The 14,519-nt window shown below is 38.3% G+C and overlaps 1 protein-coding gene across 1 annotated transcript in view; it reads left to right on the top strand.

Annotated features, from left to right (window-relative positions):
* Positions 1–12,399, top strand: part of SNX25 (sorting nexin 25) — a gene marked incomplete at its 5' end in the record, with an annotated part of 28,125 nt that extends 15,726 nt beyond the window's left edge. Inside the window, 7 exons of the mRNA XM_010083737.1 lie at positions 154–267; positions 780–944; positions 5,700–5,817; positions 7,023–7,089; positions 8,736–8,917; positions 10,818–10,918; positions 11,793–12,399. Of these exons, the coding sequence (XP_010082039.1) occupies positions 154–267; positions 780–944; positions 5,700–5,817; positions 7,023–7,089; positions 8,736–8,917; positions 10,818–10,918; positions 11,793–11,867 (822 nt within the window). The remainder of the gene's footprint in view (positions 1–153; positions 268–779; positions 945–5,699; positions 5,818–7,022; positions 7,090–8,735; positions 8,918–10,817; positions 10,919–11,792) is intronic.
* Positions 12,400–14,519: the final 2,120 nt, after the last annotated feature.

Consider the following 14,519-nt stretch of genomic DNA (forward strand, 5'->3'; position numbering starts at 1 on the left):
TCAGCCCATAGTGGGTAAGGGAAGGTGTTTTTCAAGGTGCTTATAGGGGTGTGGAAGGGAGATGAAAGTACAAAGGAGTCTCTTCGTTTTCATTCTGAACCACCTGTGTTTTTCTGCGTGTGTGTTAAGCGAGCTTTCCTTTCTCCTACACAGTGTTTTCCATCATTAAAGAAAGTTCAGTTGCCTTCCCTCAGCAAGCTGCCCTTCAAATCCGTAGACCAGAAATTCATGGAGAAATCCAAGAACCAGCTTAATAACTTTCTGCAGGTAAGAAGACAAAGACAAAACCAACAGATATCTAAACAGGAGAATTGAGTGGATGTTGTCTCTCTATTGTCTAAAGAGAAAACCTAGAACAAATAGGTCAGGTGTAAGGTTTGATGCTGTAAATGTCAAAGTTGTCTAAAATGCCTGAAGTTGAAATGAGTTTGTCTGATAGTAACCATTCCTCTAGTGGAAAAGTAATTAAACTTTGATTAATTAAGAAAAGGTAAATAATGAGTCCTGTAATTATCATTTTTAACTACAACACTTTACAACAAATTTCTTACAAATGAGAACTTTTTTATTTAAAAAGAGTTGTAAGATTAAAAACTTTAATCTTACTAATTCCAATACTTTAGAACTAGCTTCTTAAAGTATCTTTAGACATGGCTTTTTTTCCTCACTCTAACTCTGAGCCATCTTCATCAGTTTTATTGGATGGCCTGACACATCTTGTTCCTTAACAAGAAATATTTAATTGATGTGTTGTTTCTGTCATTATTTTTCTTCTGCAGAAATTGCTCTCTGATGAAAGACTCTGCCAGAGTGAAGCACTTTATGCCTTCTTGAGCCCTTCCCCAGAGCACCTCAAAGTTATTGATGTGCAAGGAAAGAAGTCCTCTTTTTCACTCTCCTCATTTCTAGAACGACTTCCTGGTGATTTGTTTTCTCATCAGGAGGTAGGTGATAGAAAAGTAAGCTTTCCAAATTTAGTTACTTATCCTAAGTAAGCAGGGAGAGCCATTAATATAATGCATTTGAATGGCAGGTAATAATGGAAGGCGTTTCCAAAGATCATTTTTAATTTACTGTAAGTGAACAAAGAGTCAGAAATAAGAGCTGTCTATTAATCTAAAAGATGTTTATTAATAAAATAAGTTTCCTTTGATAAGTATATATAGCCAAATGTGTAACCTATCACAAATAAACAAATTACAGTTCATGTGGGTTTTTTTTTTTTAATAGCAGAATTTCCCATTTTTTGTGCTCTTGACATGCATATTTCTGAGGGTTTTTGATGGATAAAAATAATTCTCTCTTAGGAAGCTTCTCTTGGTAGGGAACAGCTCCATGTCCTTAACAATTTCTGGACAGCTTCTGAAGCGAAGCTAGTTTTGACAAAGAGCGTCAGCAAATGATACAGGCTCACCGAGGGAATAAGCAAATAGAAGCGGGAGCCCATGTGGGCAAACCAGTTGGAGAATTTGATAGTAAGCCATAAAAACCCATTGTCTTTCAAAATGCAGTGAAAAATAGATTAGTGACTAAAATAGCTCATTGACTAAAATTGACCATAATTCTGTGGCTGTCTATTCTGTGTGATTCATGTCGCAAATATGCAACCTCCAAGGAGCTGTTTCGATTCCCCTTTTTAGTTTTATGTTATATGAAATAATTATTTTCTTACATGCTGTAGTAGTCTGCAGTGGATGGGCCTTCTGCAGGATAAATGGAGTTTGGGGAACTTGGACAGTTCTTGTCTGTTAATAGGCAAAAAGGTGGTCTTGCATCTCTCAAGAATAAGAAAATCCTATATACTTTTTCATTTGCACCTAGATGTTGCATCCATATGTCTCATTTCAGAGTAATAAACATTAAAAAAGTTTGGGAAACTAATTTCACACTTTGATAGAAGTACTGTAGTTCTGAAAACAAAAGTGCCTTCACTAAAATGACTGTTAGGTAGAAGTAGCATAAAAGCATAGAAGCATGAAACTGTATTTCACTATTTAATTGAAAAACACCCTCAAGAAAAAAGGCAGACTGCATGTATATTGTATTACATGAGTGCGTAGGAGGAGATAGGAAATACAGGAGAAGGAAAGGGAGTTTGTAATGAGAGTGCGTGACAGAGGAGAGAAAACAAAGAAATTAATCATAAATGAAGCACCTGGTACTGAAAAACTGAAGGAAGTAGAGCAAAAAATGCCCAGAGAATGTGGCAACAGAGGAGTTGGAACATAACTTCTTCATCAGTTTAATACTATTTCGTGCTTGTTACTTCTGGGACTAGGAGCTTAATTTTGGCTGGACTGTATTATGCCATGTGCATGTGCACATGCAAAGACCATCCTGCTTCACATACACCTTCCCTCTCCTCTCCCCTCCTTCCCTAAGCTTAAACATGATGAGACAATAGAATACAGATGGAGGGAGTATAGGAAACTGTTCGACCGCCTGAATCAGTATGGCAAACGTTTGTCCTAGTTTAAAAATAAAGTTAAATGGAGGGAGGGGAATTGTGAGGCGGTCTGGGATCAGCTCTGATTTTTCTTGGACACTCAGTCTTCCAGTGTGAGCTTTAGATCAGCTCAGTCTTGCCCAGTGATACCATTCTGTATAATTTACTACAGCAGTTAAACTAGGGTTAAATAATATTGTACAAGGTCATTAATTAAGTCAGTTTTGTTAAACCATACATTACAAAGCTGTTAGAGTTATGTTCTCTTTGCAACTAGGAATTCCTGGTTTAGTTCATATTTTGGACTTTGTAGAAAAGAATGCTCTTGTACAGCTCTCTTTGCCTTTTATGTCTTGTCTCACATTTTTCAAATATGTGTTAGAGCAACAGTATTACCTCTTGAGTGCTGTTTTCAGGATTAGATATTGCAGCAATTTCAGGTGTCTTACATACACAGCTCCTTGGACAGGACGAGCTTTAGAATGTGTTTCTGAGCTGTCAAGACCAAAATCAAATCAGAGGAAAAAATGCAGCTGATACCATCTAGAGGAAGGGCTTTTAGGTTTATGAAGTTTTAATGGATAGAAACTGCATCCTGATGTAAGAATTTACACTTCTCATTGTGTATTTTGAATACACGGTTTAACCTAAGTCTCCATTCTTCAGACAGCTAGTTCTTGTCCTGTCTGCTGCAAACACAGAACAGTTTGGGTTAGGATCATCTTGATTATCAGGAGTTACTACTTTCCTTTTGTCTTTTATTATTTTATTTCTTAGACTGAGCAGCCCCAATTTCTCCTAGTTTTTGTTAGGTTATATTTTATTTAGTTGTTATGGTTTTGCTCTGGCCCTACTTAATTATCCATATTTTTCTTGGAAATGTGGTGACTAAAATTTGAAACACAATGTTCCCACTAGGTTTTCCTATTGCCATGTATGAAAATAATTTTTATATTTATTTGTGTATATATGTCATACAAACAGTATTTGTGCCTAAACACCATGGTATTACACGTGCCTTTTCCACAGCAGTATGGCCCTATGATCTTTTTCTGTAGTGCTATCAATATCAATTGCTTTATTTCTTGCATTTACACAGTGATTTATTGCTGCTTTCCATGTCTTTATCAAACTGCACCCTGTGAATTCAAGTACAAATTCAGTAAGCTCATCTGCAAATTCAGTAAGCTTATTTTCTGTTCTTTTGCCCAATGCTTAATGAAAATATGGAATGATGTCTACTATGAAAAATTAAATAAAACATAATTTCTTGAATAATTAAAATAACAAAGGGCCAAGAAGCCTGTTGACCAGAGGAAGATAGTGAGCAGGACTGGAGTTTGCTCTAGACTGTGTCCCTGGAGAAAATTCTGTTCATCGTCAGTGAATTTGTGTGCTTGTGTGGTAAGATGGGTAATGGTTTGTGGTTTCCTGGTGTGGCATTTCTTGTCAGTATGTTGTGGCTTTTTGTTCCCTGCTCTCAGTCACAGCCTAGCCTAACATTAGCAGAAAGCTTTAAAAGCTGGGGACTCATCAAGCTGGGGAAGTCAGTAAACGGGGGAATCTACATGGACGTTTACTGTGCACTTCACAGCTGTGGGGCTTTTTCTTTTGTTTTTCTGGTTATGAGGAGAGAAACAGCATTTGAGCAGTGCTAGAGAAAATGCCAAATGTGACACAGGAAGTGAAAGGTACAGGATACATAAGTGTTGGAACATGCAACACTGTGGAGTTATTTATTTCTAGACTACTATGCAGTGCCATGCCTGGAGAAGATTAAGGGACTGGAAATGTACCCAAAATCAATGAAGGGCTTTAGATGGGATTTGGAGAGTGTGAGGGAGGAGTAAGACAAACTGCTGTATAGCTGAGAAACTGTAGGATAATACCCTCTGTGTAGCAGGGTTCAAATGACAGGCAAGGGATGACTGAAAGATTGTGACCATAAGAATAAGGCCAAGAAAAACAGCAAAACATTGCAAGAGAAATAGAGCCATGAAGCAGGTTTTCCAGACTAGATGATGAGAGGAGGGGAAAAAAAAGGCAATATTAGGTGATGGAATAGTAAAGAAGAAAGGAAGGCAAAGAAAGAAATGATGGATTTCTTTGAAAACCAGGGCTGAAGAAAGAAAATTTATCTGTACACCATTCTGACCATTCCTGAGCCAGACACTGGGGCATTGCACCAGCCTCAGTGGGAGGCAGGTGTGTCTCGCTGCAGCTTTGCTCCAAGCATAGGTGGGCAGGGAAGGGTCCAGGAAAGCAAACCGATGTGCTGGGTGCCACAAGTAATGGTAGGTGGTGTAGTCCTGATGCTGAAGCAGATCTTCATGACACTGTGAAACAACAAGCTGTCTGCTCTTCATTCTTGAATAAATGGTACCACCAAAACTGAGGTGGTCCAATCTGTTCTTTCCCTGTGAGTCTATTCTGAACAACTGAGCTCCCTTCTGTACTGAGCTTGGATATCGTCAGGCTCAGGTCACTAAGTGTCACTATATTATGTTTCTGCCTGGGACTGGTACTCGTTACTGGTGCTTGTCTTTGCAGTGGCCAGTTTATCTTCTGCTGCTGGGTTTGGTTCCTGGCCTGCTGCAAAGACAACATGCTAGTGCCAGATCCCACAGAGGGGCTTCAGCTGTGCAAGGCACTGTCTGCTCTCCAGGGGAGCCAGCTACCTGCTTCTACCTGTGCAATGACCAGATTTTCCCCCTTTCTTTTCAGCTGTTTGTGTTGCAAATAGCTCCAGCTGGCTGGCTTCCCAACCTGGATGTCCTTCATGGGTGTTGTGTCAGAGGAGTCTTTGCAATCACAAACACCTCTGAATGCCGTCTCCTCCTTGCAGCTCTCACCTGCTTCCTAGCAGTACGTGGCTCCCACATCACCTGCTTTCCCTCATCCAGCTAGTGTTGGCCAGGCAGTGTAGGCAATGGACCCTGCAAATGTGGGCAAATCCACCCAGCACTGAGTTGCTTACTGGGGCAAGGCTGCAGGGGGAAGATGTGGTGATGGCTCCAGCAGTGCAGAGTGTCCTCATCACTCTTGTCCAGTGGGAAGTGCCGTCCCTTTTTAGACTCCCTGGTGTGAGGTTCCTCTTTGCCAGATCCTGCCAGCAGCAGAGTTGTTGGCTCTAATGCGCTTTCTTGAGGGGGCTGGCTGTGCTCCCTCCCCAGAGCATGGCAGTAGCTAAATCCATTCTGGAAGAAGGATGGGGGAGCTGCAGTGCATACCCATGTTGTGTCTCTCTTCCTAGGAAGAAACAGAAGAGGATAGTGACTTGTCGGACTATGGAGAGGAAGTGGATGGGAAAAGGGACTCTCTTGCTGAACCATGTTTCATGCTGATTGGAGAGATTTTTGAGCTGCGAGGAAGTAAGCTGTAAACCTGCTTATTTGCTAGTGGAATCTGTTGGCCAAGAAATCTGGGGCACTTTGTAGTTACGATTTTTTTGCTGTTTCAATAGGTGGAAATGTTCTTGCAATTTGTGTAGCCAGTTTGTTTGGAACAGAGCTGTTCTTCAGTAGTTCATAACTTCGCAGCTTTCATTCAAAAGTGAAATTCCAATATAACATAGCAGTAACTGGTAGGGGAGAGCATTTGCATTCAATATTCTTACATTTTTCATTAAAAAAAAACCTGGAATAACCAAAAAAGTACAAAAGCATGTTTTCTGTAAATAGGCTGCATGGTAGAATGTATGAATTATGAGGAAGGAAAGATGGCTTTATTACAGAACATGTCACTGACAAAGCAACGTAATTTTAATGTCCATTTAAGTGTATTATGTATGAATTTTAGTTCTACAATTTGTATAATGGGAGAAGATGCTAAAATGGTGGCATCTTCCAGTACCAGATTTTTTTCTCCTTTACATAACTGAATGATGGTAATAAAACTATTTTTGTTTCTTTCTGAATGTGCAGACACATTTGATGCCCTATAAAATTATTTACAGGATAAATGTTACAAAATGCAGCCCCTTCCAAAAATGGCAGATTTATCTTCCAAATATAGACTTTCTTGTGCTGATGGTAAACAGCATGAAAGAAAGATTAACCAATAATTACTAGGAAGCACTCACATTTGTTTCCTTCATTTGTAATGAAGAGCTGACTGTTTTGTTTATTTGAGTGAAAATGTTTTCAGAATTTTAATGATGCTGCTGTGTGTACATTATACTAGTAGGTATGAAAAGGTCGTGAATTTTGAGTGGTTTTCTTCTTTTCTAGTAGAAAGAGGGTTTGGGGTAGTTGTATGGTTCCATAAACTTGAAATATTCTTAAACATAAAAGTTCACAGTATAAACTACAAATGCATATTACAGCTATGTTTATGTAACCTTCAAGGCTTAAAAACCATATAGCAAACAGCACAGGGAAAGCAGTCAAGAAAAATGAGATCCATGTACAATGAATGAAATCTTAGAAAGGATTATAACATATATTTACTGCAGGGATGGCTTGGTTTTTTTTTGTGGAGGGAAGGGGGCAGGGGGAAGGTTTTTGTACATCATCATGGGTTCCCTAATGTTATTAACTTCTTGATCTTTATTTTCTGTTATTTTTCATTGTTCTAGTGTTCAAGTGGGTCAGAAAAACATTAATTGCACTAGTACAAGTCACTTTTGGAAGAACTATCAACAAGTAAGTAGTTGTTCCTTTAACAGAACTTGCATCATTGTTCTCTGAAAATAAGGCTGAGATCAGAATTGTTTAAAAACAATAAATCTGGACATTCTGTTTGTGTATGGTAATCTGTATTTGTTTTCCACAACTCAATTACAAATATGTTGATTAGAGAAGACACAGATAAATGAATTATCTTTTTCCTTATTTTTTCCCCTATACAGCTTTGCTTTTGGAAGAACACAGTATTTCATGGGAGATGTAACTATAAAAAGAGACTCTTTTCCCTTTAGTGAAGCAGCCTTGCATATAAATGTATATAGATAGATATATAAAAAATGACTTGCCATCCTGTTTTTCTGAATGGCCTGGCACTGAATAGCTTTCATTACTTTGTGCTTTATCTTATGGTCCCTTGAAGATTTTTACCAGATCTGAAACTAAGTAATTTCTTTCAAGTCAAATACATACTTCTCTAAAGTGTCTGAAATAATATTTATACATGATGAAAACCATTAATTTGTAACATGAAACCTCTGCACATGTAACCATGATGTGTTTTCATAAAGGTATGCTTCTCTAAAGTGTCTGAAATAATGTTTATACATGATGAAAACCATTAATTCGTAACATGAAACCTCTGCACGTGTAACCATGATGTGTTTTCATAAAGGTATTTTTCTGTATCATTTGTTGTATGAAGTAAGCATGTGTGTCTCTACACACCTTTCATGTGAAAAGCTGTATCATTGGTCAGAAAAATTTTGGAAAAGTATTCTACTGGTCCAGTCAGTGACTAAATTTGCACATGCTAGCATAGTTTTTACAACCTCTTGTGTGTTATGTAGCGGTAAATTGGACAAGAAGTGATGGAAAGTCACACAGTTGACTCCTGGTGAACTGATGGTCTCTGGCAGTATCCACTGACTGAGTTTTAAATCCATCAGTTCATTTGTTCACACACTGCTGGTAAGTAGCATGAAAGACACCCGAGAGAGTGTGTGTGAGCACAGCATGCATGCAAAGTTGCTGTGTAGCTTTTTATGTGTTGGTCAATTTTTACATTTATTCATTCTTAAGGGTTTCGGCTGTACTGGGGTGCAGTTAGGCAGTGCTGCTTGGAGCCTGCTGTCTACCTCAGGCTCTGTGTGCTGAAGGCTACAGTGAGTGCCTGCAGCCACAGGAGGAGGCTGTCTCCATTTGTAATCCCTTCACTACTGCGCTGTTGGTATCTGTGAGGAATTTAACTGCGCTTTTATTAAAACTTCATCTACTTTTATCCCACCGGGCACATCTGTTCATGCAGCTAGTTTGGACTTTGCTACAATTATTTAGGTGATTTTTATGTCTTCTCTCAGTGGAGCCTTTTTACTGCCCATCTATGAAATATATACGCATTTCAGTGTAGTACTTGTAAATGGTAATATACATTCGTGGATTACATTGAAATGTAGACTTCTCCACATCTCAGTCAGGTACCTGGAGTGACCTAGATCCTAGAGCACCCAGAGCTAAATACAACTTGCTGTGATGCTAGTGAAATCAGCTCAGATAAATTGTTATAATTACATAAAAATGAGCATCGCTTCCACTACTTTTAGGAGTAAAAGAATAAATCTGCATAAAACGTGAAAGACCAGCCCTGATGTCCTCCCTTCCTACAGGCAAATCCGTGACACTGTACACTGGATGTTTAGTGAACCAATGCTTGTTTACTACATTGGCGTGTTTCGAGATGCGTTTTGGCCGAATGGAAAGTTAGCACCGCCACCGAGAGTCAAGAGTGAAGAACAAAAGCAAGAGACAAAACAGAGAGCACAGCAAAAACTACTTGAAAACATTCCAGGTGAGATGACTTTAATTCTGCTTAATCATTGATTTAATAACTAGTAAGGAAATGGGTTAATCAAATACTGTTCTGCTGGATTTTAGATTTTCCCTATTGTCCTGGGTCCAGCTGGGATAGGGTTAATTCTTCACAGAAGCTGGGAGGTGGGCATAGCCAAAGGGATATTCAATACCATGCTGATGTCATGCCCAGGATATAAGGGGAAGCTAGCCGGGAGAGGGGTCTCTTTTGTGAAGCTCGTGGTGGTGAGGATTTAATTGTATCAGTGTTTCCATTGTATTCTATATCTTGTCTTATTGTCATATTCTCCTTTTTTTTGTTTTCCTTGTGTGGTATTATTAAAAATCTGTCGTTATCTCAACTCACGAGGTTCCACTTTTTTTCTTATCCTTCCCCATCTTACTGGGAGGGGAGTGGGGGGGTTGCGACCACGTGGTGGTGGTCCTGACCCAGGACACCTATAGAGTTGTAAATTATGATTATTTGCATAAATAAGGATAATTTTTGGCCTTACTCTTTGCCTCTTCTGTCTGTCTGGTAAAGGGTATGGATTTGGGTATTATTGGTGGATGCAAAATCCAGTATCTCTCTACTTCTGTATGTAATATTCATCAAGGAAACCATATAAAATCAAGACTCTCTGATGGTTCTCTGTGAGCAAATACCAGGTGGTTCTGCTACCTGGAACTACTTGACAAAGAGGGAGAGTGGCACCGCCACAATTACCTCTTCCTCTTATATTTCAAAATTGAAGGTCTGTCCACGCTGTTGGTGTTGGGTGTTGCTGTCTATTTCTGAGAAGATGATTTGGGGCACTGCATGTTAGAGGGACCTGCAGCCTGGACAGAAGCGTCCTAGATTGAGTGTCGTTTCCAGTACTTCCCTTTGCCTGTCCTTACCTCCCAAGCCCAGGCAGCTTCCTCTTCAGCATGCATGTTTCTGGGGCTCCATTCTGATATCTTCCATCCCATTCACAGGACAGGGAGTCCAGTTGCATAATTTTGGCTCTTCAGAGATCGCGTAAACCCAAAGGCACCTAACTGGGAAGAATTGAAATTAATTCCATTTAACCCTTGGAAATGCACTTAAACATATCTTGAATGCTTTTTGTCTCCCCTAGAATGTACTTTAATGAGCTATTTTATGGCTTTGCTGTGGTATCTCATATACCCCCTTGCATTAGGGTTGTTTGTTTCATCAACTTCTACTGCAAAAATAGCAGCAGGTATGCATGCAAAATATTTATCATTTGACATGTAAACAACCCTCTCTATGTTATATACTCACCTGCTTGCCTTGAATAGCCTTCCATAGTTGGTTTGTGGTTTTGTTTGAGTTTGGAGAGATGTGTCAGGACATAGCTGAATACACCTTACATTAATGATGAAGCATTGGGTGACTATATATTCTGTAACTTAATCCAAAATGTAAATAATTGAATTAGAATTCTCTTACCTGCCTACTTGTGGGAAATATTTTCTGTGAAGACTGAGAGGTGGTTAAAATGCTAATTTTTTTCTAACTGCTGCAGGAATTGTGTGTTTGTGGCTGAAGGTATATTTAAGTGAATGGTTTAATAATGTATGAGATTAGACTTTACTCCTTGAGATGAACTACCTAAAAGGCATCCCATGTATCATGTTAAAACACTTAAAATGGTGTTATTGAGATGCATACACTATTATTTAACTTGGGTAACTTGAAAATTAGTATCTTCATCCTGTGACCTAGGTTGCCTGTGTGTTTTAAAAGATTGGCAAATGGGGGCTTTGCATCTGTAACCAAATGCCGTGAAGTGCAGTGGTTTTGTTTCTCTTCCATTATGGGCAGTAATGTTGACTGGAGGTTTTGCCTAGCATGAGTGAAACAATATAAGCTGAAGTAACATTTGTTGCAGATACTCTGCAGAGTCTTGTTGGACAACAAAATGCCCGGCATGGTGTAGTGAAAGTGTTCAATGCCTTGCAAGAAAGAAAGGCTAACAAGCATCTACTCTATGTGAGTAACCACAAAAGCAGCCTTTTGACTTTATAGTCCTGTTAATTGCTGAGCTCTGCTCATTCAGTGTTAGAGCCTGGGGTGTGTGTTTTTGCAGAGATTTATGTTGGACTATTTTTCAGTGTGTGAGTAACTTTTTTTGTTATTAAAGTAAGTCAGAAAAAATGTACTTGGTTTGTCATTTGACCAATTTGAATAACAAAAAGCTGCTTAAGTTTAAAAATGGTATTGCTTTTGTCTAAAAGAGATCCTCTACCATATCCAATTTGCCTGACATCCTAAGGTGCAAACTAACTTCTTAGCGTAGCTGAGAAAAATAAACATACACTGGAGAATCCCAGGGGAGGAGAGCTCTCTAGGAGGAAGCCAGTCCTAACTGGCTCACAGTTAGGACATGACAGTCCTCCAAAAGTCCCACTCCTCTCCAGTTGTTTGGGACTGGTCAGAGGATGCAGCTGTATGCAAGTACAATACCCTCGCTCTCAGTCAGTCTCTACTGGCTCCTTTTCTTCAGCAGCCAGTCACATAATGCAGCTTCAGCACAGGAGTGGACGCAGCCTGCTCAGGAGGTGCATGCCCTGGTGCTTGCTTATGTAGCTCCTGCAGCTTCAACAGAACAGCACCAGTTTATACAAGGTGGGAAATCCCCATCTGAAAGCAGCTGCCCATGGCGCTTGCCTTCTTTCAGCCTTAAGGCGTTTCCCATATTACCTGTAGGGTGCATGGTAACTTAGGATGAAAGAAGAGTTGCATGAATTATGGGTAGATTGACCCTACATGCTTCTGTTATTTGTGATGCTTTGAACATGTCAGAAAGGAAAAAGAAATTCTCATTTGGCACTTATGCTCATCTTAACTCTTTTCTGTTTTTCAGGTTTTGCTGGAACTGCTGCTAACTGAACTGTGTCCTGAGCTAAGAGCTCATTTAGAGCAGCTTAATGCCACTTAGGTTTGAATCTGCACAATTGGACCACTAGAGAAATGTCTATGTCCAATAATAGACATGAAACTTATTTCCTCTTTTCCATAGAGGGCTGAGGACTATGATTATTTTTAGCATTTTTCTTTCCTCTTGAGTTTTTTGTGAAGTAAACAGACTTGAAAAGATCTGATGCTGTAGTAGGGTAGGCAAAACAATGCTGTATAGTTGCCAATTTTTATTTAAATTGTTCTATTTGACTACTCTTTGGTTTCAAATATAGGTTGAAAAATAAATATTCATATACGCTGAAAGAAGCCAGAAAATATTTTAAACGTTTATGAAAAGAAATTTTGCTTATAGTGGTAAACTAATGAATGTTGTACAGTTCTAATCTCCTGATTGAGGATTTGAGCATTCCTTTTTTCTTGTGTATTGAAAGAGCCTTGTGCAATACTACATGTAAAGGTGTTGTGAAAATTTTATCAATTTTGTTTTTACCAAAGATTTCCTGTAGTTTGAAGCATTTGTAAGCAATAAATAACACAACTGGATTGCAGCACTTGATAATGAGGCTGTACTGACAACTTATGAATGAGTTTGACAACACTAGTTTCGTAAGGAATATTTACGTTACTTTGAGGTCTGTGTCAAAGACATGTATTGTAAACTGGTATGTCCTAACAGAATGCCTGTGTTAAATGTTAGTTCAGAGATTAGTGCTTATGAATTGCTTCTATGAATGATTACGTAGACTAATTAATTAAACCATTCTCATAACTTCCCTGATATTATTCAGGGCTGTTTTATTCAAATACCCCAGTTTCAAACAACCTTCAAATCTTTCCCTTATTTTATACAAGGAAAGAAAACTATGTCTTCAGTGTTTTTTAAAATTTATGTAAAAATATGTAAATATGGTCTTAATGCACATCAAAATAATTAAACATAATCAAAAATCCCTAGGTGACACTCATTACTTTCTTCTAAATTCAGTACAGTTTTGCTCTTAGAAAAACTGCTTGCAGTTAAGACTGGATACAGTGTAAGGTACACAAAATCCCTGTGCTATATTTAAATCAATGTTTTTAGTAACATCTAGCCTTCTCTTCCAACAGAATTTCAAAAAAGTTTTCGAGTAGTGGCACAGTCCTAAGAAGCAAGCCAAATTCTCCTGCACATAAGAAGTTTTACAAGCAAATAGGTATTTAGAAATGTGCAAGCTTACCATAGCGATCAGTAAAATTCTAGTGGTTAACCAAAGAATCTTTTGATAAAAGATTCAGCATAACATTGCTCAGGCATACACACTCCTAGTCAAAAGGTTTTCAACTGTTTCGGTTACAAACAGAGGTTGTGCAAATGCGATATGAAGAAGGACTGAGGGGAACAGGCCTCATCATGTAGTGGATGTGTAAACGCATGTTTCTGTGCCAATGGGTTTTTTCAGTAGTTCTGTAAGTAGAATTTTCTCATTTTAGAAGTTGACATTGTTTGAACTGTAAAGCTTAGTGTCATATGGACCAGTTTCCAACTTTGAATCTCTGCAGTCTAAGAGTAAAATGTGTTAAGACACTTAAGCAGATCCAGATGCATTAGAGAAGCCTGTGAAAGCAGGTATACGCACCACTAGCAAAGGTAAGTTTTAAAAACGGTCATAACCTGTGAGGGGGTTGTATGTGAAAACTAGACAAGTTTGGGTTTGAGCTTTTCAGAACATTAAAATTTAATGTTTAAATACTAAAAATGCAGAAAAGGAAACAATTGTTTTTCTTTGATTTTAGTTTAAGTCATGTGCTATATAGGAGCGTTACATTAAGAAAACACAGGACATCTGTCCCAGTAAAATGTCCTTAAAATATCTTAAGTCTTCAGTACCATTTTTAAAATGTCAGCCTTTGCCTCATCTCATTTAAGGTGTGTGAGCTTCTTGCTTTCTCTTTTTTGAGATAAAAAAGAGTTAGCAAATTGCTTTAAGTAATAATTTACAGAAAGTTGAAAAGTAGGCAGTAAGTGATGAGCAGTCTATAATTGCTGGAGATTAAAGATGTTTTATTGTAGGAAATACACTTATATACCAGTCTCAGATAAAAGAAACACTAAATTCTCCCAAGGTTGGCTGCCAGTTCAAGGTCAGAAGCAACACCTGGATCCAGAAGGCATGCCTTTAAAAACAAAGAACAGGGAGTTCTGGTTTATAGCTAAAATAAAATTGCATGTTGTCAATGTAACATTAATAAGGTCTTTAAGTTTTGTTGACATTATCTGAGATAATTAACTTGTTAAATATTAAAGAGTTAAAATATTTTCAGCTTTAAATCCCTCTTTCTGATGCCACGTAAGAAAAATTCAGTATTTAAAATAAGCATACTTGACTATAGTGTTAGGCTTGGGTTTATTTTTTTATTCTGTTTGTTGGTATGACATGCCCTAGCACCGCAGTCAGACGCACAAATCTGCTTACAGATTGGATTGGTTTCATTAACTTACATCATCTATTTCATTACCCTCTAGGATGCCCATCTTCTCTTCCTTGCTTCTTTCAAAACTGACTAGGTTAAGAATGGTAGGCCAAAAATGCAACGGAGCAGTTAATTAAAAAAGCAAACATTATTTTAATTTTAAGTGGGTATAACTGTACACTCAAAACAAGATTTATTTTCCAGGGACAAAAGAAACTGA

The sequence above is a fragment of the Pterocles gutturalis genome, unplaced genomic scaffold (assembly GCF_000699245.1).
Source record: "Pterocles gutturalis isolate BGI_N339 unplaced genomic scaffold, ASM69924v1 scaffold7235, whole genome shotgun sequence".
Classification (NCBI taxonomy): domain Eukaryota; kingdom Metazoa; phylum Chordata; class Aves; order Pterocliformes; family Pteroclidae; genus Pterocles; species Pterocles gutturalis.